Genomic DNA, 26,619 nt, shown 5'->3' with positions numbered 1-26,619 from the left:
CACCTTGCGCCTGACACCAAGACATATGCACCAAAACAGCACACCAATACACAAACAGACCAAACGACTCAGAGAAGCTGCTTGTTTTGGCCTACAGCTCTTGATGCAACTCTTGCTCATGTGAGAGAAGGGAGAGGGATAGAGAAATGGAGAGCGAAGGAAAGAGAGTGGTAAGAGCGTGAGAGAGAGTGGGTGAGAAAGAGAGGTGAAAGGTTGAGTGAGCGAGAGGGGAATAGGTTGAGAGAGAGAAGGAGAGAAAGAGAGAGCTAGAAAGAAGTGAAAGGTTGAGTGAGTGAGGGGAATAGGTTGAGATAGAGAAGGAGAGAATGTGAGAAAGACGTAAAGGAGGATGTGATAGAGTTTGGGATAGAGAGAGAGAAGGGCCCTTGAGGCTTGTATATAAAACATGAGCAGCCTCTCCTGCAGCCCCTTATTGATTACACAGCCTGATGAGGTCCACTCTGATCCAGTCAGCAAAAACAAACATTATAGCCACCTCTCTACTCAGACAGAACACACAGAGAGAGAGAGCGAGACCCAGTATCCCATGAGCTCCTCAATAGATTTTTTCTGTTTGTGCAATGGGGCTGCTAATGTACTGTATGGGATGGAAATAAGGGGTTAATACAGGGTCAGTAAAGTGGCCCAATGCTTTCTTTACCTCCAGAGGCCATCAACTCAATGAACAACACCACATAACATTCTCTGAAGTCCCTGTCAATACTATTCGCTGTTATAACCCAAAGTCTTTGGTTACACATTTACTCATCACATCTCAGGTTCTGAGGAACACACAGCATATCTACCAGTGATGTTTATAAACCCTAGATTGCTAATGCTATGTAATGGCCATTGAGAGGTTTTGCAGCCACCGGTCGGCCATATTGGCACTCCCCAGAGGAGCAGTCCTCTATAGGAATCAAATGAATTATACAGTATTTAAATGTAATGTTTCAAGGACAAAATGACATGTATTTAAATACTTGTGTTGTTGTAGTGGGGACAGTAGCATTAGGAATCTCAGAATTGTTGGGGTTACTACATGATTCCATGTGTTATTTCATAGTGTTGATGTCTTCACTATTATTCTACAATGTAGAAACTAGTAAAAATAAAGAAAATCCCTTGAATGAGTAGGTGTGTCCAAAACTTTTGACTGGTACTGTATAAATCCTTGATATCTAGCACTGTTGACAACATGAACCGATGCAAAGAGAGCAAAAATAAATCACCACAGAAATGTGTAGTGCAGGAATGCCTAAGGGAGAGGTTATATCCAGCTACAAGCCTCATTCATTATCAGGTGAGAAATAGCTCTGGAGAGAGAGACACTAAAGCAGGTGCTAGATTTACAAAACACAAACCTGCCTGTGAACTTAATCAGGGCGGTATCTATGGAGGCATGACTACCTTCCTAGTCCCTAGTTGGACTACATACAGCATGGGTCTGGTACGAGGTGTATTGTAGGTCGAAACGCAACACGGTATTATCTCTGAATTGAAAAAAAGATTGAATAACATCAGCGAAGAAACAACCGTGAGGACAGAGATCACATTGACTGAGGTCATGATGGACAGACATGGGAAAATGTTGGTGTTTTGTTCAGCTTTGCGTGTAATTTTGTTGATAAAAAATAAAATATAATAATAGTAATAATTATATGAATATTAATCATGGTAATATGCCATTTAGCAGACGCCTTTATCCAAAGCGACTTACTGTCGTGCGTGCATATGTCACGACGTGGCCCTTTGGGGGTGTATATCGTGGCTTCCCGCCTCTCTCACTCTCCCCACCGCAAGTTTTATGACTTTACGATAGGTCATAAATACCTGGTAGAAACTGCCGTATTGAGGGAGAGAGTACCAGAACAAAGAGCTTCTCTTAGTTTAAAACTCCTAATCCCCAAAATGGCGGAGAACTAAACAATATTTCTACTTTTGAGAATGTTGGAATGGTCCGTGGACACATAATGGACAGTGTGTTTCAATTGGTGATCTCATGAGGGACAGGAAACACACATAACTGTATATTTTAAAGTGTACATTTCCCAGCTGTCAGGTTTACATTTAAATATTGTGAAACGTATGTGATTAAACATGAAACTATTTGTGAAAAGATGTAATGTCATGTTAACCTTCTAAATCAGAGTATGGATTTTCATATAAAGCTGAACTAGTCAGTGGCCCAGACATCACAATAGGTGTCATAGAACCACCCCTTCTTCCACAAGTATAAAACACCATCCTACAAAATACACATTAAGTCAGAGAACGCCGGGACGGAGTTCCCACGTTGGAATGGCTGCAATTCTATAGACCATTAGACCAGACAGCTGTAGTTTTGGCAACAGGGCTGGAAATGGTTCAACTCTGAGACTATCGATAACTACAGGAGAAAATTCTAGACGCATAATTACTAGTCTGCAGCTAGAAATTACGTAAGTCTAGAACGAGAATACCGACAACCGCCGAAGCATCTATTCTTTGAGAACATTTCCGAATAGTACTCTGAAGTATCCATTATAACCACCGACAACCATGAAAGACATTGTGACTTCTGGGAAAGTTAACCAGAGACTCTGATGAACTCTACAGGATGATTGAGGATTTCAACAGAGAAGACAACAAAGACATACGAGCAGAAATATATACATTGCAATTATTCTCGAATGAGCGGCCGTTCATGTACAAAGGATTAGCATTCCAATGATTATAATTATCCACTGTGTGTAGTGAATCCATTTTGTCTTTCCCGCTCTTTCTCAGTCCCCACCCCTTCCCTTTGTCTACCAAGCATTCATATTGGCTTAGCCCACTAGGGACTTTTCTATCATTGTTAGTAACCAATATCTACTGTTTGTTTGTTAAGTATTTCTGTGATTAGTTAGTAAATAAATATTAAGCCAATTTGTATATTGCTGATTCATTATGGAAACTTAGGGTTGGTGCAGATATCCAAGGGTTTGCGATGTTCAGTAATGAGAACTGACGAGGTATCACGTAATAATTAAACCTAGGAGCACTAATTTGATATAAATAACTCTTCACATTTAATGATAGTCCAGACACGACACATTCATTTGTTGTATGGGTGGCCCCAACAAGAATCAAACCCACAACACTTGGTGTTGAAAGCGCCATGGTCGACAGACAGAACTTACCAGCTGAGCCCTGAGTTCTGTTGCTCCGGTTGAATCCTGCACTCCTGCCACCCTCCTCGCTCAGGTTGCTAGGCAAACCAGAGCCCAGTGCGTGAGACCAGGCTGTATCTTCTTCCACTGGGGGTATGGAGGGCAGCGCCAAGGGCCCACTTTCTGGACCCTCACCTCCCTGCTCTGCAGATCTCTCCACTGAGACCCAGGAGAGGGACCACGAGGCCTCCTTGGAGCTTCCCTGGATGACGGAGGCTGAGGGTGGAGGGGCTAGAGCTCCAGTACCTGGTCCGGATGGAGGGGAAGAGTCTCTGCTGTCTGACCCAGCAGGGGAGCTGCTGACTGGTGGTAGAGTTGTGCTGCGACTGGCTCCTGACTGCTCCTTCCTTGTGGTTCTCTCGTTGGATGGAGGGACTCTGATTATGGGTTTGCTGGTTCCAACGGGGATACGGGTGATCTGGATCTTCCCTCCCGCCTCTTCGGAGGCCCCCTCAGCACTCCCCTCCTCTTTCACCATCACTCTCTCTCTCCCAACACTAGCCAGGCCATCTGCTCTAGTGGGAATATAATCCGGCTGGGGCGAGATCTCAACTTTTGACGGGGCCACATGTACCAACGTCCCCCCTTTGGGCTGAGTGGTGTCTGGGACAGCCTCCCGTCCTCCAGGGGTGGAGGAGGAGGCAGAGGACTTGCTCTCTGAGGCTGGGGTAGAGGTGAGCCGGGCTGTGGAGGACGAGGGCTCACCAGTGGGTGGTATATCATCTAGTTCCCCCAGCCCTAAGCTATCCCACCACCCATGACCCCATGAGAGTAAACCTGCAGGGGGAATAAAGAGAAGAAGTTAGAGGAGGCAGTGGGAGAGATAGGATAGAGAAGGAAGGAGAAGAGGGAAGGGGCAGGAGCTGTAAGAAGAACGAGAGAGCGAGAGATCCTGCCAGAGCATAGCGGAGAGCATATCGTGTAAACACTGTGTTCCCTGAGATACAAAACCAATACCTCTAAGCCTTTGTCTTCTATTGTGCCTCTATTTCTTTTATGTTTTATAGTTTTACCATCCCAGAAAACCCTTCATTGGAAGAAAAGGCTTAAGGAATGCAGACAACAATGCCTAAGGTTCCTTTCTCTGTTAAACATGTATGCCTTTGAGTTGAATGGGGCCAGAGAACATATCTGTATTAATGAAGCTTAGACGACTGAAAAGGGCAGTAAAACAGTTTCTGACCCAGACTAACATGCAAGCACACACTCACAAACACAGTGTCTCTTTCTCTCTTTTCTTTCTCTCTAGCTGTTTGTCTCAGTATCACAACCAAAATAAAGCAAAAAGTCCACACTGACCTGGAGCAGGAGAGCCAGGAGAACCGGTGGGCACAGTCCCGCTATCTGTCCCCTCCGTAGTTCCCCTTCTCTCCACCTCTGGACTGCCTCTTCCTGGGGTACCTTCTGTCACCCCTGCCAGGTAGTTCCACGGCTTCCACATGGACTTCACTATCTTGGCCATCACCTTTAGACAGAGACCACCATACAGCCAATACAATGAATTTACTGTAATACAATTAACAATACTAGAGCCACAAAGTGCCTGTATGCCAAAGTACCCTGATGATACAGTACTTGTAATAAATCGATATTGTAAAAATGTAGCAACCTTTCTGTCAGTAGGGGCTGATAACGCCTCTTTCTGTGTGGTAGAACTTGGACCGTGGCTGGGGGTGGCTGGAGGTCTGAGGAAAACTCCAGAGTTAGGGTCCATGTCTCCCAGGTCTCCCCAGGCTAGAGAGCTCTCTCCTGGGCTCAGCTGCAGGGTGACATACCCCTCAGAGGACTCTGAGGACCAGGGGTCTGAAGCTGAGAAGATCAACACATTGAATTACAGTAACAATAATCATACAAAAGCAGGTGCTTTGGTCAAAAGGAATGCTCTATATGTGCAATAGAATATCCTTTTAGATGTGGTTCAAGTTTCTTACAAGAGCCGGCCTCTTCCTCCAGATCAACCAATCCTGACCAGGTCGAAGGTGTGAGGTCACCAGAAGGTGAAAGGTTACGGCTCCCTGAGAAGATGGAAGAGAAGGGAGGATTATTCACAGAATAAGAAAAACCTTCTTGCCATTCAACCATGTTGAAAACCCATTACTCTACATCTATCCATTCATCTCCACACCCACCTGTGGTTGGGGGGTTGCTGCTGGTCTCAGTAGCCAGGGAAAGGCTGTCTGTTCCTGGAGTGCCTGTGTCGCTGGGGCCGGTCAGGTAGCTCCAGGGCTTCCACAGAGACGCGTAGATCTTAGAGATGGGGCCTGGCTTCTTTACGTTCCCTGATGAAACCATGAGGAATTGAAGAGCATACATGTGCAGGAGACGTCACAACCCAATGAATGAACAATGACTGACGCTTCATGGTCAGTGTGTGCAATACATTCCTGTCTAATTAATCATCTCTCTCCTCTCTCTTACGCTCTCTTCCACTTCCTAAAAGTCTATCCAGCACTTCCAGTGTAACAAGAGGATTCTAATATCCCATAACTCTTTGCATAATTTAGGAATAATTCTTAACAAAAGGGACCAGCTATGCTATAGTAGTTTGCAACAGTGGTGGTCTCATGAATCAAATTATTTTCAAAAGCTTCCTCATGGAATTATTAGGTTGTCTTAACCAGTGTTGCTATGGTTACGTCCTTGGCAACGCATGTCACGGTGGGCAACAGCATCGTCATGCTTACTTCAGTAGAGATGGTTAAGTCATACTGTAGCTACACCTCTAAGAATAATTGAATCGGTGAATGGAGAAAAGGCCTTGGACGTTTTAACATCGTGATGTTACATTATGAACTTTGTGTTTATCAGTGACTCGTGTAAGAGAAGTTCCCAGTTTAGCCTAACACTGACAATGTAACCTATGAACTCTGAACTCTTGGGACTCCAGATCTGGACTTCATTCTCACCTCTGTAGCAATAGGCATCGTAGAGCGGTGTGGCGTCCGTAGCATTGGCCGATCCGCTGCTGGTTGTGGTTCCATTGGTGTTGGGAACGACGGTCCAGACCCCTGGCTGGGCCCCTCCACAGCCCTGCCTGGGCTGGGTGATAGGGTAGCGGACACTACCGTCAGAGAGCCAGCCTGGAGCACAGCTGTCCAGCCCAGCCTTCCAGGCCAGGTAGAGCTGCCCCACCGTGGCCAACTGTCCTCCCAGGGAGATGCAGCGTTCTGAGGCAGAGGATAGAGTCAGACGCCCTGGGACCCATGAGTGGAATACCTCACCTGGATAGAGAGAGAGGAGGTTCTGACTCAGATATCTTTATTGTCCTTTCACAAGCCTACAAATTCACAAGGCAATTTTATTAAAGTGAGTCAGGAGTGGAAGTGAGATGTTTCTGTGTGTGTCTGCCTGTGTGTGTGTGTGCGTGTGGACATGTGTGTGTCTGCCTGTGTGTGTGTGTGCGTGCGTACAGCCATGCACGTGTGTGTGTGTGTGTCTCACCGTCCAGTTCCCCGGCGAAACAGTAGACATCAAACAGCTCATTAGGGTCTCTCTTCCCATAATTCCTCACACCAGCCGAGTACTCCTGTTGTCCATAGCAACCACGCTCTGGTGACTGGATAGGATAGCTGTGGAGATAATATTAATAGGATCAGAGTCAGAAAACTAGGCTCTGTGTTCGCACCAGATGTTCAAAATATCAAACTACGGCTGTCCTCCAAACAGTATGCGGTCTTCGTTGTATTGTGAGCGAGTGTTTGGATGTGACAGGAGTGACTGGGTCAGCTGTGTGTGTGTGCGTGTGTGTGTGTGTGTGTGTGCCCACCGGACAGTCTGGTCGGAGAGCCATCCGGCAGCACAGTTTGCATAGCCATTGTAGAAAACTGCCCACAGCTGGGTCGGCGTGGCGATGAGGGCAGAGTTCTCCTGACAGACCCACTGGGCGTCATCGAACGAGAGGGCGTAACGGTCACTAGGAGAACGGTAATGGAACACAACACCTGAGAGGAGAGACACAGAGGTGAGGTGACTGACAGACACATTCTCTTTCTACTCTCTCTCTCTCTCTCTCTCTCCCCCTCGCTTGTATTTTTCTCTTTCTTGATCAACACCTCAAGGACACACACATACAGCACACGTATTCACAACAACAAAAAACAAGCACTCAATTTGAGCAGCGTACGACACAGCCACACACAGGTCTGGGTTGTGATGCCAAGTGTGTATTTGTCTCAGACAAACAGATGGGAGCTTGTACAACCAATTAGATCATTAGGATGTTCGTTCACTGGCGAAGGTCACCCAATGAAATGTTACTCTCCGTGTGGCATTGTAAGACACTAAATGATTATGCTAATATTAACATCGGAATGTGGAAAGACGTTTTTTCTCCCTTTTGTTCCCTCCTCTGCATCTGCTGCTGTATATCGGATGTCCGTGATATTGCCCAACTTTGACAGATTATACAGGTGGTCGCCAACCAAATAGGTTCCCCGTTCCCATTCGAAACAGAAACCCGCTTTGAGCTGCACTTCATGGAAGAGCAGTCACAGGGTACTTGTCATTGGTATTCAATCCATGTGCTTAATGTTAATGACAGTGTTACGGACTATTCGTCTGTTAATATGAACCCGTAACGACAACACAAACAGAAGCACAGAAAAGTAAGCCTGGAGAAAGTAATTGTGATATTGATTTGATATGATGAATCAATGTAATTCGTGTTGAATGAGATAAAGGAGGCTTTGTCCCAACACTCAATGGGAAGGACCAATGGTCATTAAGTAAAAGGTCACATTTTCACACCGAGGTTTCTAAGATGCTATTAATGATCATTTGAAGGGACAAAGAGGTTATCCACCGTATGGATTTGTCGAGGCTTTCAGAAAGGAGGCTTTTTCACTATTGATGAACTCTACAACTGTAAAAATGAAAAGTGATTCACAAAACACACTAATTCAAGAATTCAAAAGAAGGTACTTCTCGTAATTGTTGCAAACAAAGATATACTATATTAAATCGGAGAGAAAACTTCAATTACAACGACATGCAGTCAGTTACAGTATAAACTCCTCACCCATGACCACAAGGGGCAATACGTCTCGCTCGTAGTTGTCGCCCACGACAACCTGGCAGTGGTAGGTGCCTGTGTCGTTGCTACGGAGGCCTGAGATCTCCATGGTAGCATTTCGGTTGTTGGCAGCGTATCCAAGCAACCTGACCCGCCCAGCGAAAGCCTTATTCACCTTCACCACGTCACCTTTGGCAAAGAGTTACAAAATATGTTTGTTTTTCTATGAAAGTGTTTACTCTACATCATTGGGTCATAATGAATGACCTGTTGTAATACAAAAATCCAAATGTGGCGCGTGTAAGTGTTGATTGAAAGGAATATCCTACTAGTTGAAACAGTCTAAGACCATGTTGGTTGAAACACTATCATTGAATCATTAGCTTTAATATCAGACTATTGTTACTTTCTTTACCTTTGGCTGAGAGAACCATCTGCTCCAGGGGATCCCCCATTCCTCCACGCAGTACCCAGGTTCGGGTCCACTGGATATGGGGAGGCTGGCTAGAGGGGCTGGGCTCACTGGGCTCGTGGGTGAAGACGCAGGGGAGGTGAGCGAACCCGGCCAGTGGCTCTTGTACGGTAGGGTGGATGACTCTACGCATGTTCACTATGGAGGCTGCCTCGCTCACCCCTGAGGAGAGGAAGAAGAAGAGACAGGGTGGATGACTCTATGCATGTTCACTATGGAGGCTGTCTCGCTCACCCCTAAGGAGAGGAAGAAGAAGAGGCAGGGTGGATGACTCTATGCATGTTCACTATGGAGGCTGTCTCGCTCACCCCTAAGGAGAGGAAGAAGAAGAGGCAGGGTGGATGACTCTATGCATGTTCACTATGGAGGCTGCCTCGCTCACCCCTAAGGAGAGGAAGAAGAAGAGGCAGGGTGGATGACTCTACGCATGTTCACTATGGAGGCTGCCTCGCTCACCCCTAAGGAGAGGAAGAAGAAGAGGCAGGGTGGATGACTCTACGCATGTTCACTATGGAGGCTGCCTCGCTCACCCCTAAGGAGAGGAAGAAGAAGAGACAGGGTGGATGACTCTATGCATGTTCACTATGGAGGCTGCCTCGCTCACCCCTAAGGAGAGGAAGAAGAAGAGGCAGGGTGGATGACTCTATGCATGTTCACTATGGAGGCTGCCTCGCTCACCCCTAAGGAGAGGAAGAAGAAGAGGCAGGGTGGATGACTCTATGCATGTTCACTATGGAGGCTGCCTCGCTCACCCCTAAGGAGAGGAAGAAGAGGCAGGGTGGATGACTCTATGCATGTTCACTATGGAGGCTGCCTCGCTCACCCCTAAGGAGAGGAAGAAGAAGAGACAGGGTGGATGACTCTATGCATGTTCACTATGGAGGCTGCCTCGCTCACCCCTAAGGAGAGGAAGAAGAAGAGACAGGGTGGATGACTCTATGCATGTTCACTATGGAGGCTGCCTCGCTCACGCCTATGGAGAGGAAATAGAAGAGGCAGGGTGGATGACTCTATGCATGTTCACTATGGAGGCTGCCTCGCTCACCCCTAAGGAGAGGAAGAAGAAGAGGCAGGGTGGATGACTCTACGCATGTTCCCTATGGAGGCTGTCTCGCTCACCCCTAAGGAGAGGAAGAAGAAGAGGCAGGGTGGATGACTCTACGCATGTTCACTATGGAGGCTGCCTCGCTCACCCCTAAGGAGAGGAAGAAGAAGAGACAGGGTGGATGACTCTATGCATGTTCACTATGGAGGCTGCCTCGCTCACCCCTAAGGAGAGGAAGAAGAAGAGTCAGGGTGGATGACTCTACGCATGTTCACTATGGAGGCTGTCTCGCTCACCCCTAAGGAGAGGAAGAAGAAGAGACAGGGTGGATGACTCTATGCATGTCCACTATGGAGGCTGCCTCGCTCACCCCTAAGGAGAGGAAGAAGAAGAGGCAGGGTGGATGACTCTATGCATGTTCACTAATGGAGGCTGCCTCGCTCACCCCTAAGGAGAGGAAGAAGAAGAGACAGGGTGGATGACTCTATGCATGTTCACTATGGAGGCTGCCTCGCTCACCCCTAAGGAGAGGAAGAAGAAGAGGCAGGGTGGATGACTCTATGCATGTTCACTAATGGAGGCTGCCTCGCTCACCCCTAAGGAGAGGAAGAAGAAGAGACAGGGTGGATGACTCTACGCATGTTCACTAATGGAGGCTGCCTCGCTCACCCCTAAGGAGAGGAAGAAGAAGAGGCAGGGTGGATGACTCTATGCATGTTCACTATGGAGGCTGCCTCGCTCACCCCTAAGGAGAGGAAGAAGAAGAGGCAGGGTGGATGACTCTATGCATGTTCACTATGGAGGCTGCCTCGCTCACCCCTAAGGAGAGGAAGAAGAAGAGGCAGGGTGGATGACTCTATGCATGTTGACTAATGGAGGCTGCCTCGCTCACCCCTAAGGAGAGGAAGAAGAAGAGACAGGGTGGATGACTCTATGCATGTTCACTATGGAGGCTGCCTCGCTCACCCCTAAGGAGAGGAAGAAGAAGAGACTGGGTGGATGACTCTATGCATGTTCACTATGGAAGCTGTCTCGCTCACCCCTAAGGAGAGGAAGAAGAAGAGGCAGGGTGGATGACTCTATGCATGTTCACTAATGGAGGCTGCCTCGCTCACCCCTAAGGAGAGGAAGAAGAAGAGACAGGGTGGATGACTCTACGCATGTTCACTATGGAGGCTGCCTCGCTCACCCCTAAGGAGAGGAAGAAGAAGAGGCAGGGTGGATGACTCTACGCATGTTCACTATGGAGGCTGCCTCGCTCACCCCTAAGGAGAGGAAGAAGAAGAGACAGGGTGGATGACTCTACGCATGTTCACTATGGAGGCTGCCTCGCTCACCCCTAAGGAGAGGAAGAAGAAGAGACAGGGTGGATGACTCTATGCATGTTCACTATGGAGGCTGCCTCGCTCACCCCTAAGGAGAGGAAGAAGAAGAGACAGGGTGGATGACTCTATGCATGTTCACTATGGAGGCTGCCTCGCTCACCCCTAAGGAGAGGAAGAAGAAGAGACAGGGTGGATGACTCTATGCATGTTCACTATGGAGGCTGCCTCGCTCACCCCTAAGGAGAGGAAGAAGAAGAGACAGGGTGGATGACTCTATGCATGTTCACTATGGAGGCTGCCTCGCTCACCCCTAAGGAGAGGAAGAAGAAGAGACAGGGTGGATGACTCTATGCATGTTCACTATGGAGGCTGCCTCGCTCACCCCTAAGGAGAGGAAGAAGCAGAGACAGGGTGGATGACTCTACGCATGTTCACTATGGAGGCTGCCTCGCTCACCCCTAAGGAGAGGAAGAAGCAGAGACAGGGTGGATGACTCTACGCATGTTCACTATGGAGGCTGCCTCGCTCACCCCTAAGGAGAGGAAGAAGAAGAGGCAGGGTGGATGACTCTACGCATGTTCACTATGGAGGCTGCCTCGCTCACCCCTAAGGAGAGGAAGAAGAAGAGGCAGGGTGGATGACTCTACGCATGTTCACTATGGAGGCTGCCTCGCTCACCCCTAAGGAGAGGAAGAAGAAGAGGCAGGGTGGATGACTCTATGCATGTTCACTATGGAGGCTGCCTCGCTCACCCCTAAGGAGAGGAAGAAGAAGAGGCAGGGTCGTGAGGGAAAAAGGGAAGAGATCAAATGTACTCCTATGCGTTCACTCAATATGGGGGCCGATCTACCCACCATTGGCTTGAATGGTAAGTCTATTTCTATGTAAGATCCTCAAGTAAGCTAAAACAGACAGGAGTAATGGTTAGTTCTGTCAGTTTGGTGTATTAGAGCCAAGCCAATTACCTATTGAGAGAGCAGAAGATGAATGAGAAGAGCTGAGATTCCAGGGTGCCATACTTAACCAGACCTCTGGGATTCATTACCAGAGTAACACTCAGAGAATGTTCCGGAACCCAACTCGGTGAAACTCCATTCCAGTAGAGGTGACACAACAGCACTGTGTAGAGTCACACACACACACACACACACACACACACACACACACACACACACACACACACACACACACACACACACACACACACACACACACACACACACACACACACACACACACACACGCACACACACACACTTGACACTTGGCTGGGTAGACAGATAATTAATTCCAATTTCAGTATGCTTATTTCATCACATTCATATCTGCATTCATGCACCTGCTTTCCCTCTCTCGCTCTCTTTCTCCTCTCTCTTTTTGTCCCCATCCCCCTCTTTCATTCTCTCCCCTCTCTACCACTAACCTCTCTGTCCCCCCTTTCCTCTCTTCTCCTTTCCCCTCACTCCCTCTCCCCTCCCCTCTCTTTGATTTGATTGGACGTAAAAGTGTCGGGACGGTGTTTGCCGCACAAAGAACAGGGTTCATCACTCTGCAGGTGGGCATCAGCAGGTCGCTCACTCCAGATGCCGTGAAATACAGCCTCAGGGTAACCATGGAAATGGGAATACCGGTAAAGGCCAACTACAAGGCTCTCCCATCTGCATTTAGATTGGAATGTCTTCACAAGTGGAACCCCCCCATAGAGAGAATCCCCATGTCAGTATTCTAACAATCAGCTTTATCCCCAAGCCAGAAGTAATCACAAACACTGTTTGCTACGTGGAGAGAGAGAGAGAGACAGACTAAGAGATGAACACAGACAACTGTGAATGGAAAAACAGATGGAATTGACAGCAGGAAAGGAAACAGGGAGACTCCTAACAATGGAAACAGGGTGGAGATGACACGGAGGACTTTTTAACAATGGAAACAGGGTGGAGATGACACGGAGGACTTTTTAACAATGGAAACAGGGTGGAGATGACACGGAGGACTTTTTAACAATGGAAACAGGGTGGAGATGACACGGAGGACTTTTTAACAATGGAAACAGGGTGGAGATGACACGGAGGACTTTTTAACAATGGAAACAGGGTGGAGATGACACGGAGGACTTTTTAACAATGGAAACAGGGTGGAGATGACACGGAGGACTTTTTAACAATGGAAACAGGGTGGAGATGACACGGAGGACTTTTTAACAATGGAAACAGGGTGGAGATGACACGGAGGACTTTTTAACAATGGAAACAGGGTGGAGATGACACGGAGGACTTTTTAACAATGGAAACAGGGTGGAGATGACACGGAGGACTTTTTAACAATGGAAACAGGGTGGAGATGACACGGAGGACTTTTTAACAATGGAAACAGGGTGGAGATGACACGGAGGACTTTTACTGTCGGCAACAGAAGCCGCTCTCCTATTGTATGCTCATCAGAGTGGAAACCCGTGTGTAGATCTGGCCAGTATTAGGCCTTACGAAGTCTCAATCAAGGATGAATTGTTCCTCTCATTTGTCTCATTCTTGTCCCTGCCTATTATTAATGGTTGACAAGTTTCATGCAGTGTAGCGCTGACATACAGGAGCCCTGACAGTGATATGAGAGAGAAGCACGTTATTCAGTCGTGTCTGTTCTGCTACTGCATAGCTGTCTTCACTTGTGCCGGGCTCGTCAAATAGGATGGTTCCTCAGCTTCATGTCAATAAGTAATAGATATACAATCACACACACACATCAAAGCCCAGCAGAGTCAAAGACCGCGAGGCATTCTCTCCCAGAAAATGCATGCCTTTCCATCCCCCAGCCATCCATCTATTAGCTGGGATATCCATGGCAACAGCAGCTGGAGGATAGTGTCCAGATAGGTTGTGTGGTGTGTGGGGGAAGGTTAGGTAGGAGAGTGATATACCGTAACCTGTGAGTGGCCTCTGAGACCCTTCGTCCATCTGAGCAACAGAGAGCAATAACACACACGTACATGCACGCGTGTACCAGACACGCACGCACACACACACACACACACACACACACACACACACACACACACACACACTCTCTCACACTCAATTACATTACAGTATCTGCTTTTGAGCCAAATCCCATTAAGTTCTTTCAAATAATGTAGACCATGACGGAGACGAAACGAGGAAAGGAAGGTAACTACAGACGTAGGATCTTAATTTGATCACTCTTTTATTGCTTACACTTTTCCTGGCAGGAAATGCAAACCTGTAGTGTATTAGAGGTTCTGAAAGGCTTTGAAAGTTTGTAATTTCCACTTTAATGGAAGATTTGATGAATCAAAAAATGTATCAACCCCTACAAAAAAAGAATCCACATAATAATGACCATTTCCTGTTGCTGAATGATTCTTCTTCTGCTGTAGCAAACTGGGTCAAATGAAGATCCTACATCTGTATCTAAGCCTATTGGGACACAGTCAGTTCGTGGTTCCCGTAACATCACAGGTTTTAACCACATGCTTAGATAGACTTCCTGTCTTCGTTGCTCCAGCACAGGACAATTTGACGCAGTGTGATTGAACAGACGGTCAACTAAATGACCATCAATGGGTCTGGAACAGTTCCAGCACACTCCCACAGAGCCTGTCTGCGAACATCCACATCGTGTTTCTCCGTTACAACGTTCAAACTACACAATCAAAAAGTAGTAGCAGTCAACATTACTACTGATCCAAAATTTCTTCGCTCGGGCCGCATTTTCGGCTTCTATTTTCCGAAAATGTGCCTGGGATTTCCAGCAGCACCTCCTGTTGATGATGTGTTGTCCACCAGCTTCCCAGAAACTGAGGGCTGAAACCAGTGTGCGTGTCAGAATGAAGGATGAGCAGAAACTGAGGGCTGAAACCAGTGTGCGTGTCAGAATGAAGGATGAGCAGAAACTGAGGGCTGAAACCAGTGTGCGTGTCAGAATGTAGGATGAGCAGAAACTGAGGGCTGAAACCAGTGTGCGTGTCAGAATGAAGGATGAGCAGAAACTGAGGGCTGAAACCAGTGTGCGTGTCAGAATGAAGGATGAGCAGAAACTGAGGGCTGAAACCAGTGTGCGTGTCAGAATGAAGGATGAGCAGAAACTGAGGGCTGAAACCAGTGTGCGTGTCAGAATGAAGGATGAGCAGAAACTGAGGGCTGAAACCAGTGTGCGTGTCAGAATGTAGGATGAGCAGAAACTGAGGGCTGAAACCAGTGTGCGTGTCAGAATGAAGGATGAGCAGAAACTGAGGGCTGAAACCAGTGTGCGTGTCAGAATGAAGGATGAGCAGAAACTGAGGGCTGAAACCAGTGTGCGTGTCAGAATGAAGGATGAGCACAGATAAGAGCACTCACCTAGGCCAGCACACAGAAGCAGCAGCAGAGACGGGACAGCCTGTCGACCAGGTACATGCACAGCCACCGCCATCCTGGACCTGCAAAGAGAGAGGGGGGGGGTGAGAGAGAGAGGGGGAGAGAGTGAGATAGGTAGATGGAAAGAGAAGGCGAGAGAGAGAGAGGGGGATAGACGGGGACAGAGACCATTAAGATTCACGTTGCATGGTTAAAGTAGTATTTGTCTGTCAATCTCTCACTCTCTCTCTTCCACTTCTCCCCAGGTACATTCTGTAGGTCAATGGGCTATGAGCACGTACACTGCATGTGTTCCGTGTGTCCTGTCCTGTATGTGTACCTCGTGTTGCATCCCCTCACCAAAGAGTGAGCTGCATAGACATTAAAAGCTTATTTTGTCTCCATTCTTCTATTGTATTATGCAAGAGGACGGAATCTTTGCGCTACGCCCTGTTGAGCTGCTAGATCACTTTCAATGTGCGCAGACATGGCGACCTTTGACCTATTCTCCATGAACCACATGAGGAATGAGTCTCTGGCAGAGAGGGAGTCGTGCAGAGAGCCTGGCTGCGAGCCCCACCCCTCTCAATCAACACAGAAAGACAAGACAGAAGTAACATTGACAGTAGAGCATCTAGTGGGCATGAGCTCTCTCCCCGTCCCGCTCTCATTACCACAGATACGATCGCATACATCTAGTGGGCATGAGCTCTCTCCCCGTCCCGCTCTCATTACCACAGATACGATTGCATACATCTAGTGGGCATGAGCTCTCTCCCCGTCCCGCTCTCATTACCACAGATACGATCGCATACATCTAGTGGGCATGAGCTCTCTCCTCGGCCCGCTCTCATTACCACAGATACGATCGCATACATCTAGTGGGCATGAGCTCTCTCCCCGTCCCGCTCTCATTACCACAGATACGATCGCATACATCTAGTGGGCATGAGCTCTCTCCTCGGCCCGCTCTCATTACCACAGATATGAGCAGGCTTGTGTGTGTGTGTGTGTGTGTGTGTGTGTGTGTGTGTGTGTGTGTGTGTGTGTGTGTGTGTGTGTGTGTGTGTGTGTGTGTGTGTGTGTGTGTGTGTGTGTGTGTGTGTGTGTGTATCTCTACAGCATACGCCTTCCAACTCAGCTCAGACTCACATAAATAGAGTCAGCAGTGACTGAGGGCCGTTCAGTCCCTTCAGTTAATCAACCCACTAGCTGCTCCGGTCTGGATTCATGATACACAAGCACCTGAGGGCACTTCATCTGTCTCAGTGACACACACAAACACACACAAATTACCACCAGCCCAGTGGGAATGCTCTTTCCCAGAGGAGGCAAGAAGAGAAACGTGCGCACACACACGCCATGCTGACACACGTCACACATACAACACATAACAAACCCCGTATGTTCTTTGTGGGATCTGCTGTCCCCTCTACCTGGCCGTGGATAGAGTATCGCTCTAGTCTCCTTCCACTGGCAGAGGACCTACACGCCATGCTGACACACATACAACACATACCAAACCCCGTATGTTCCTTGTGGGATCTGCTGTCCTCTCTACCTGGCCGTGGATAGAGTATCGCTCTAGTCTCCTTCCACTGGCAGAGGACCTACACAGCCTTCAGAAAGTATTCACACCCCTTTTTCCACTGGCAGAGGACCTACACGGCCTTCAGAAAGTATTCACACCCCTTTTTCCACTGGCAGAGGACCTACACGGCCTTCAGAAAGTATTCACACCCCTTTTTCCACTGGCAGAGGACCTACACGGCCTTCAGAAAGTATTCACACCCCTTTTTCCACTGGCAGAGGACCTACACGGCCTTCAGAAAGTATTCACACCCCTTTTTCCACTGGCAGAGGACCTACACGGCCTTCAGAAAGTATTCACACCCCTTTTTCCACTTTTTCTTGTGTTACAGCCTGAATTGAAAATTGATTCAATTGAGATTTTCTGTGACTGGCCTACACACAATACCCCATAATGTCAATACCCCATAATGTCAATACTCCATAATGTCAATACCCCATAATGTCAATACCCCATAATGTCAATACCCCATAATGTCAATACCCCATAATGTCAATACCCCATAATGTCAATACTCCATAATGTCAATACCCCATAATGTCAGTACCCCATAATGTCAATACTCCATAATGTCAATACTCCATAATGTCAATACCCCATAATGTCAATACCCCATAATGTCAATACTCCATAATGTCAATACCCCATAATGTCAGTACCCCATAATGTCAATACTCCATAATGTCAACACCCCATAATGTCAATACCCCATAATGTCAATACTCCATAATGTCAATACTCCATAATGTCAAAGTGGAAGTATGTGTTTTTATATATATTATTTTTTACAAAATAATAAAAAATTAAAAGCCGAAATGTCTTGAGTCAATAAGTATTCAACCCCTTTGTTATGACAAGCCTAAATGAGTTCAGGAGTAAAAATGTGATTAACAAGTCACATAATAAGTTGCACGGATTCACTCTGTGTGCAATAATAGTGTGTTTAACATGATTTTTGAATGACTACCTCATCTCTGTACCCCACACATACAATTATCAGTATGGTCCCTCAGTAGAGCATTGAATTTCAAACACAGATTCAATCACAAAGACCAGGAAGGTTTTCCCAATGCCTCACAAATAAACATACACTGAGTATCCATTTGAGCATGGTGAAATTATTAATTACACTTTGGATGGTGTATCAGCATACCTTGTCACTAAAAAGATACAGGCGTCCTTCCTAACTCAGTTGCTGGAGAGGAAGGAAACTGCTCAGGGATTTCACTATGAGGCCAATGGTGACTTTAAAACAGTTACAGAGTTGAATGGCTGTGATAGGAGAAAACTGAGGACCGATCAACAACATTGTAGTTACTCCACAATACTTCAAATGACAGAGTGAAAAGAAGGAAGCCAGAATATTCCAAAACAATCCTGTTTGCAATAAAGCGCTAAAGTAAAACTGTAAAAAATGTGGGGAATATTGGGGAAAATCCAACACAGCACGTCACTGAGTACCACGCTTCATATGTTCAAGCATGGTGGTGGCTGCATCATGTTATGGGTATGCTTCTCATCGGCAAGGACAAGGTTTTTTTTTGGGGGGTAAAAATAAAAGGAATAGAGCTAAAATCCTAGAGGAAAACCTGGTTTAGCATGCTTTTCAACAGACACTGGGTGAAATATTGTATTTATATAAGTATTCAGACACTTTGCTATGAGACTCAAAACTGATCAATGTTTCCATAGATGTTTCTACAACTTGATTGGAGTCCACCTGTGGTAAATTCAATTGATTGGACATGATTTGGAAAGGCACACACCTGTCTATATAAGGTCCCACAGTTGACAGTGCATGTCAGAGTAAAAACCAAGCCATGAGGTCGAAGGAATTGTCCGTAGAGCTCAGAGACAGGATTGTGTCGAGGCACAGATTTGGGGGAAGGGTACCAAAAAAAATGTCTGCAACATTGAAGGTCCCAAAGAACACAGTGGCCTCTATCATTCTTAAATGGAAGTTTGGAACCACCGAGACTCTTCCTAGAGCTGGCCGCCCAGCCAAACTGAGCAATCGGGGGAGAAGGGCATTGGTCAGGGAGGTGACCAAGAACCCGATGGTCACTCGGACAGAGCTCTAGAGTTCCACTGTGGAGATGGGAGAACCTTCCAGAAGGACTACCATCTCTGCAGCACTCCACCAATCAGGCCATTATGGTAGAGTAGCCAGACAGAAGCCACTCCCCAGTAAAAGGCACATGACAGTCCACTTGGAGTTTGCCAAAAGGCACCCAAATGACTCTCAGACCATGAGAAACAATATTCTCTGGTCTGATGAAACCACGATTGAACTCTTTGGCCTGAATGCCAAGCATCATGTCTGGAGGAACCCTGGCACCATCCCTACCGTGAAGCATGGTGGTGTCAGGACCTCAGACTGGGGTGAAGGTTTACCTTCCAATAGGACAACAACCCTAAGCAATTGGCCAAGACACCGCAGGATTGGCTTCGGGACAAGTCTCTGAGTGGCCCAGCCAGAGCCCGGACTTGAACCCGATCAAACATCTCTGGAGAGACCTGAAAATAGCTGTGGAATAACGTTCCCCATCCAACCTCACAGTCTGAGAGGATCTGCAGAGCAGAATGGGAGAAACTCCCCAAATACAGGTGTGCCAAGCTTGTAGCATCATACCGAAGAAGACTTGAGGCTGTAATCACTGCCAAAGGTGCTTCAACAAAGTACTGAGTAAAGAACCTGAATACTTGTAAATGTGATATTTTATTTACTTAAAAAAATATATATATATTTTATTCATTTGCAAAAGTTTCTAAAAAACAGTTTTTGCTTTGTCATTATGGGGTATTGTGTGTAGATTGATGAGGGGGAAAAACTATATAATCAATTTTAGAATAAAGCTGTAATTTAGCAAAATGTGGAAAAAGTTAACTGGTCTGAATACTTTCTGAACGTCTGTCTAGCAATGATCAACAACTAACTTGACAGCGCTTAAATAATTTTTTAAAGGATAATGTGCAGTGTGCAATCCAGGTATGCAAAGCTTTTAGAGACTTGCCCAGAATGACTCACAGCTACCAAAGGTGATTCTAACATGTATTGACACAGGGGTGTGAAAACATACACTACCAGTGAAAAGTTATAGAACACTTACTCATTCAAGGGTTTTTCTTAATTTGACTATTTTCTACATTGTAGAATAAGAACTATGAAATAACACATATAGAATCATGTAGTAACCAAAAACCTGTAACACAAATTAAAAAACACAATGAAAACACAAATGTTACATATATTTTATATTTCAGATTCTTCAAATAATCACCCTTTGCCTTGATGACAGTTTTACACACTCTTGGCATTCTCTCAAACAGCTTCACCTGGAATGCTTTTCCAACATTCTTGAAGAAGTTCCCACAAATGCTGAGCACTTGTTGGCTGCTTTTCGTTTACCCTGCGGTCCAACTCATCCCAAACCATCTCAATTGGGTTGAGGTCAGGTGATTGTGGAGGCCAGGTCATCTGATGCATCACTCTCCTTCTTGGTCTAATAGCCTTTACACAGCCTGGAGGTGTGGTGGGTCATTGTCCTCTTGGAAAACAACTGATAGTCCCACTAAACGCAAACCAGATGGGTGACGTATCAGGCTGTAACAACAACGTTTGGAATATCAAGGGGTGTAAGTCAAGGGGTATGAATACTTTGGGAAGGCACTGCAAGTCTCAATGCCTCCTGGGAAAAGGAGGTCAGGAACTGTTCAATAGTGTTTCATGAGTTAATTAAGAGGGCGCACTTTCGCTGACAACTACAACCTGGGGAAAAGATCGCAGGCCCCGGTTGATGCAACAGACTATTAAACTTCCCTTGATATTTCATTACATGTCAATCTAGGAAGAGATGAAAGAAGAGAAACAAAGAGGACGACAATGGAATGTTCAGTCATGATGACTGTGTTAGTGTTTGGCTTTTATAGAGCATAGCATTGTTTTATAAAGAGAAACCGTGTCATAAAGCAAAACTGTCAGACGTTGCGTCGTGTTTTTTTACTCTCGCTGGGGACCTGGTAGCTGAAAATGACTTCTCTTTCCTTAATCATGTCTTACAAAAACAATTACCTATTCAGAGCGGCGGAGGGCTCCAAATGATGGACAGACTAAGTGAGGGGTAGAGAGGAGAGGCGAGGGCCACTTTCAAACCAACTAGTCAAATAATGCCAAATCGAACTGCCAATTTGAAATTTAAAAGCTCTTTGAAAATGGACAGGCTGGCACAGGTGGTAACCTGGCATAATGCTATTCGCATTGCTATGATACGGTGTGGACTGGGGCTGTACCTCATAGGCTGGTCTTGCGCTTTGACATTAAGGATGGATTTTAATTGCTATACTTCTAGGAGCAGAACATTGTTTGTGCCATCATTTTGAGAAGGTAATGTGCTAGGTAATATTTGATAATCTGTGAGAACATCATTCTTTATCCCTATAGGCTCAGCATGGCATTGTGACATAATACCAGGAAAGACTAAATGACTCAGCAACAGAAAAACCTAAGTCATGGGCACATTTGTCTAGGAAATAGGAAGTAGACAAAGAATTGCACAGTAATTACTTAAGACATTATCAGAAGTAGCTACCCGACTACAACTCCCCTCCCCTCCACCCGCCAAACCCAAACCTCATCTGAAGATCTGAACACCAGGAAAGGTAATGGAGCTGAATTAGGCATTATTCTCTCCCTGCTACCCCCCCCCCAGGTATTTTGATCTGTGTGTTTGAATAGTGACACACACACTTTCCACTTGTGTGTCGAATAAGTCTGGTGAATAAACACACTCAAAACAGCTAATGACTCATGAAATGCTGCTGGTGGGAATCATGAGAAGAGAGAGGCTGTAACGGCTTTCTTGTGGAGAAGGATGCGCGGACCAAAATGCAGCGTGGTGGTTACTCATGTTCTTTAATGAAAAAATTAACTATACATGAAATAACCAAATATACAAAACAACAAACGGACCGTGAAAACCTATACAGCCTCTCTTGTGACAACAAACACAAAGACAGGAACAATCACCCACGAAACACTCAAAGAATATGGCTGCCTAAATATGGTTCCCAATCAGAGACAACGAAAATCACCTGCCTCTGATTAAGAACCGCCTCAAGGCAACCATAGACTTTCCTAGACAACCCTACTCAGCCACAATCCCAATACCTACTAAAACCCCAATACAAAAACACACCACAAAATAAACCCATGTCACACCCTGGCCTGACCAAATAAATGAAGACAAACATACATACATCGACCAGGGCGTGACAGAGGCTCTGAAAGGAGCAACGTGGTCTCAGGGAAATGTGTATTATTCTGGGACACTCCATTTAGTATGATGTTACGTTAGGTTCAATTATAAATGGAATAGCGGTCTTCCAATAGCATACGAATTAGAGGATATAGTACTATACATCTTACCTGACCATACAATAGCATACGAATTAGAGGATATAGTACTATACATCTTACCTGACCATACAATAGCATACGAATTAGAGGATATAGTACTATACATCTTACCTGACCATACAATAGCATACGAATTAGAGGATATATAGTACTATACATCTTACCTGACCATACAATAGCATACGAATTAGAGGATATATAGTACTATACATCTTACCTGGCCATACAATAGCATACGAATTAGAGGATATAGTACTATACATCTTACCTGGCCATACAATAGCATACGAATTAGAGGATATAGTACTATACATCTTACCTGACCATACAATAGCATACAAATTAGAGGATATAGTACTATACATCTTACCTGACCATACAATAGCATACGAATTAGAGGATATATAGTACTATACATCTTACCTGACCATACAATAGCATACGAATTAGAGGATATAGTACTATACATCTTACCTGGCCATACAATAGCATACGAATTAGAGGATATAGTACTATACATCTTGCCTGACCATACAATAGCATACGAATTAGAGGATATAGTACTATACATCTTACCTGGCCATACAATAGCATACGAATTAGAGGATATATAGTACTATACATCTTACCTGGCCATACAATAGCATACGAATTAGAGGATATAGTACTATACATCTTACCTGGCCATACAATAGCATACGAATTAGAGGATATAGTACTATACATCTTACCTGGCCATACAATAGCATACGAATTAGAGGATATAGTACTATACATCTTACCTGGCCATACAATAGCATACGAATTAGAGGATATATACTACTATACATCTTAACTGACCATACAATAGCATACGAATTAGAGGATATAGTACTATACATCTTAACTGGCCATACAATAGCATACGAATTAGAATATATAGTACTATACATCTTACCTGACCATACAATAGCATACGAATTAGAGGATATAGTACTATACATCTTACCTGGCCATACAATAGCATACGAATTAGAGGATATAGTACTATACATCTTACCTGACCATACAATAGCATACGAATTAGAGGATATAGTACTATACATCTTACCTGACCATACAATAGCATACGAATTAGAGGATATAGTACTATACATCTTACCTGGCCATACAATAGCATACGAATTAGAGGATATAGTACTATACATCTTACCTGACCATACAATAGCATACGAATTAGAGGATATAGTACTATACATCTTACCTGACCATACAATAGCATACGAATTAGAGGATATAGTACTATACATCTTACCTGGCCATACAATAGCATACGAATTAGAGGATATAGTACTATACATCTTACCTGACCATACAATAGCATACGAATTAGAGGATATAGTACTATACATCTTACCTGGCCATACAATAGCATACGAATTAGAGGATATATAGTACTATACATCTTACCTGGCCATACAATAGCATACGAATTAGAGGATATATAGTACTATACATCTTACCTGGCCATACAATAGCATACGAATTAGAATATATGGTACTATACATCTTACCTGACCATACAATAGCATACGAATTAGAATATATAGTACTATACATCTTACCTGGCCATACAATAGCATACAAATTAGAGGATATAGTACTATACATCTTACCTGGCCATACAATAGCATACGAATTAGAGGATATAGTATTATACATCTTACCTGGCCATACAATAGCATACGAATTAGAGGATATAGTACTATACATCTTACCTGGCCATACAATAGCATACGAATTAGAGTATATAGTACTATACATCTTACCTGGCCATACAATAGCATACGAATTAGAGGATATATAGTACTATACATCTTACCTGGCCATACAATAGCATACAAATTAGAGGATATTTAGTACTATACATCTTACCTGGCCAAGATGGATGGAGCCAAATACAGGACCATTCTGGAAGAAAACCTGATGGAGTCTGCAAAAGACCTGAGACTGGGACGGAGATTTGTCTTCCAACAAGACAATGATCCAAAACATAAAGCAAAATCTACAATGGAATGGTTCAAAAATAAACATATCCAGGTGTTGGAATGGCCAAGTCAAAGTCCAGACCTGAATCAAATCGAGAATCTGTGGAAAGAACTGAAAACTTCTGTTCACAAATGCTCTCCATCCAACCTCACTGAGCTCGAGCTGTTTTGCAAGGAGGAATGGGAAAAAATGTCAGTCTCTCGATGTGCAAAACTCATAGAGACATACACCAAGCGACTTACAGCTGTAATCGCAGCAAAAAGGTGGCGCTACAAAGTATTAACTTAAGGGGGCTGAATAATTTTGCACGCCCAATTTTTCAGTTTTTGATTTGTTAAAAAAGTTTGAAATATCCAATAAATGTCATTCCACTTCATGATTGTGTCCCACTTGTTGTTGATTCTTCACAAAAAAATACAGTTTTATATCTTTATGTTTGAAGCCTGAAATGTGGCAAAAGGTCGCAAAGTTCAAGGGGGCCGTATACTTTCGCAAGGCACTGTATATACTATACATATCATATGAATTGGGTGATGTAAGTTATCATATGTCTTGGAGGACGTATAGTATTATATGTCTTTCTCTGAGACCAGCTTGTTTGTTGCATTGTAACAACAATGGAGAATTTACGTTGGTGGTGAGGTGAACTAACAACAAAGGTTACGATCATTCACTTGAAAAGTTGGGGGAACTAAAAGGACAAAGTTGAGGTGAATTGGGTTAAGTTTAGAATAAGGGTTAGGGGAAGGGGTTAGCTAAAATGCTACAGTTGTTCCCAACGTGACTCGAACATGCAACATTTGGAATTCTAGATGGTCGCGGATTACGACCACCCATCCTCCCCGACCAACCTCCCTACTTTTGTTTCTGTCTAAAGTAACTAGACCATTTGTAGGTATCATACGCCTTGGAGGTGCTCAGAAATCCGGAGAGTAAGTTTCGTATGGCTCTGAAACCAGGCTGAGAGGAAAGGAGAGGTGAGTAGAGGAATCAGAGAAATACGGAGAGTAAGTTTCGTATGGCTCTGAAACCAGGCTGAGAGGAAAGGAGAGGTGAGTAGAGGAATCAGAGAAATACGGAGAGTAAGTTTCGTATGGCTCTGAAACCAGGCTGAGAGGAAAGGAGAGGTGAGTAGAGGAATCAGAGAAATACGGAGAGTAAGTTTCGTATGGCTCTGAAACCAGGCTGAGAGGAAAGGAGAGGTGAGTAGAGGAATCAGAGAAATACGGAGAGTAAGTTTCGTATGGCTCTGAAACCAGGCTGAGAGGAAAGGAGAGGTGAGTAGAGGAATCAGAGAAATACGGAGAGTAAGTTTCGTATGGCTCTGAAACCAGGCTGAGAGGAAAGGAGAAGTGAGTAGAGGAATCAGAGAATGAAAAATGTACAATGTGTCTGATATGATGGAGGGAGAGTTTGGTTTAATAGGATCCCCATTAGCTACTGCACATGTAACAGCTACTCTACCTGGTGTCCACATGAAACGTAGAAATACACGACAAAGTACAGAGCAGTTACATACAAACAACATAACAAGATATTACATTAAATAAAATACTAAGAAATAAAATAATGATGTATAGGAAAGACACCAAGAGAAAAATACTATTTACACACTATTTATATATATGTATTTGTGAGAGAAAAGAGGGGAGAAGGAGAGAGGCAAGATAAGAACAATAATTAAAGGTTCAGGACAAAGAGAGAGAGTTAGACAATTATAACTACAAAAAGATGCTCTCAGAAAAAAGGGTTCCAAAAATGTTCTCCGGCTGTCCCCATAGGAGAACCCTTTTTGGTTCCACGTAGAACCCTCTATGGAACGGGTTCTACATGGAACCGAAAAGGGTTCTCCTATGGGGACAGCCAAATAACCTTTTTAGGTTCTAGGTAGCACCTTGTAGATGCAAAATGACTGCCAAACTGGTGTGGAAAAGAGACATCGCAGAGCTAGGCAGTGAAACACAACATTGTTTATCTTTAAAATGGCATCAATCACAAGTGGGTCACGTAAGTGATGATTTCCATTGGGCTTGACGATTATTGGAGCAAATAGCCTGGAACCATGCTGCGGTAAGCCCCACAATATTGAGGTTACCGCCCAGAACATAAGCATGACAGATGGATGAAGCCATCTACAGTAAGTCTACTCAATCATACTGTACTAACCCTACTGTAACAGCTTACCAGC

General features: G+C 44.9%; 1 protein-coding gene across 2 annotated transcripts in view; it reads right to left on the bottom strand.

Moving 5' to 3' along the window:
- LOC118394898 (neurocan core protein-like) overlaps positions 1-26,619 on the bottom strand; it is a 93,141-nt gene that overhangs the window by 55,314 nt on the left and 11,208 nt on the right. For both annotated transcript variants that reach the window (XM_052463997.1, XM_052463996.1), the window contains exons 2-12: positions 15,400-15,479; positions 8,621-8,839; positions 8,212-8,394; positions 6,961-7,135; positions 6,636-6,763; positions 6,101-6,415; positions 5,324-5,473; positions 5,126-5,209; positions 4,804-5,003; positions 4,494-4,659; positions 3,165-3,971 (exon numbers count right to left, since the gene is read on the bottom strand). In XM_052463997.1, the coding sequence (XP_052319957.1) occupies positions 3,165-3,971; positions 4,494-4,659; positions 4,804-5,003; positions 5,126-5,209; positions 5,324-5,473; positions 6,101-6,415; positions 6,636-6,763; positions 6,961-7,135; positions 8,212-8,394; positions 8,621-8,839; positions 15,400-15,472 (2,500 nt within the window). In that variant the 5' untranslated portion in view covers positions 15,473-15,479. The remainder of the gene's footprint in view (positions 1-3,164; positions 3,972-4,493; positions 4,660-4,803; positions 5,004-5,125; positions 5,210-5,323; positions 5,474-6,100; positions 6,416-6,635; positions 6,764-6,960; positions 7,136-8,211; positions 8,395-8,620; positions 8,840-15,399; positions 15,480-26,619) is intronic.

The sequence above is a fragment of the Oncorhynchus keta genome, chromosome 15 (genome assembly GCF_023373465.1).
Source record: "Oncorhynchus keta strain PuntledgeMale-10-30-2019 chromosome 15, Oket_V2, whole genome shotgun sequence".
Classification (NCBI taxonomy): Eukaryota; Metazoa; Chordata; class Actinopteri; order Salmoniformes; family Salmonidae; genus Oncorhynchus; species Oncorhynchus keta.
This window is presented reverse-complemented; position numbering and strand designations above follow the sequence as displayed.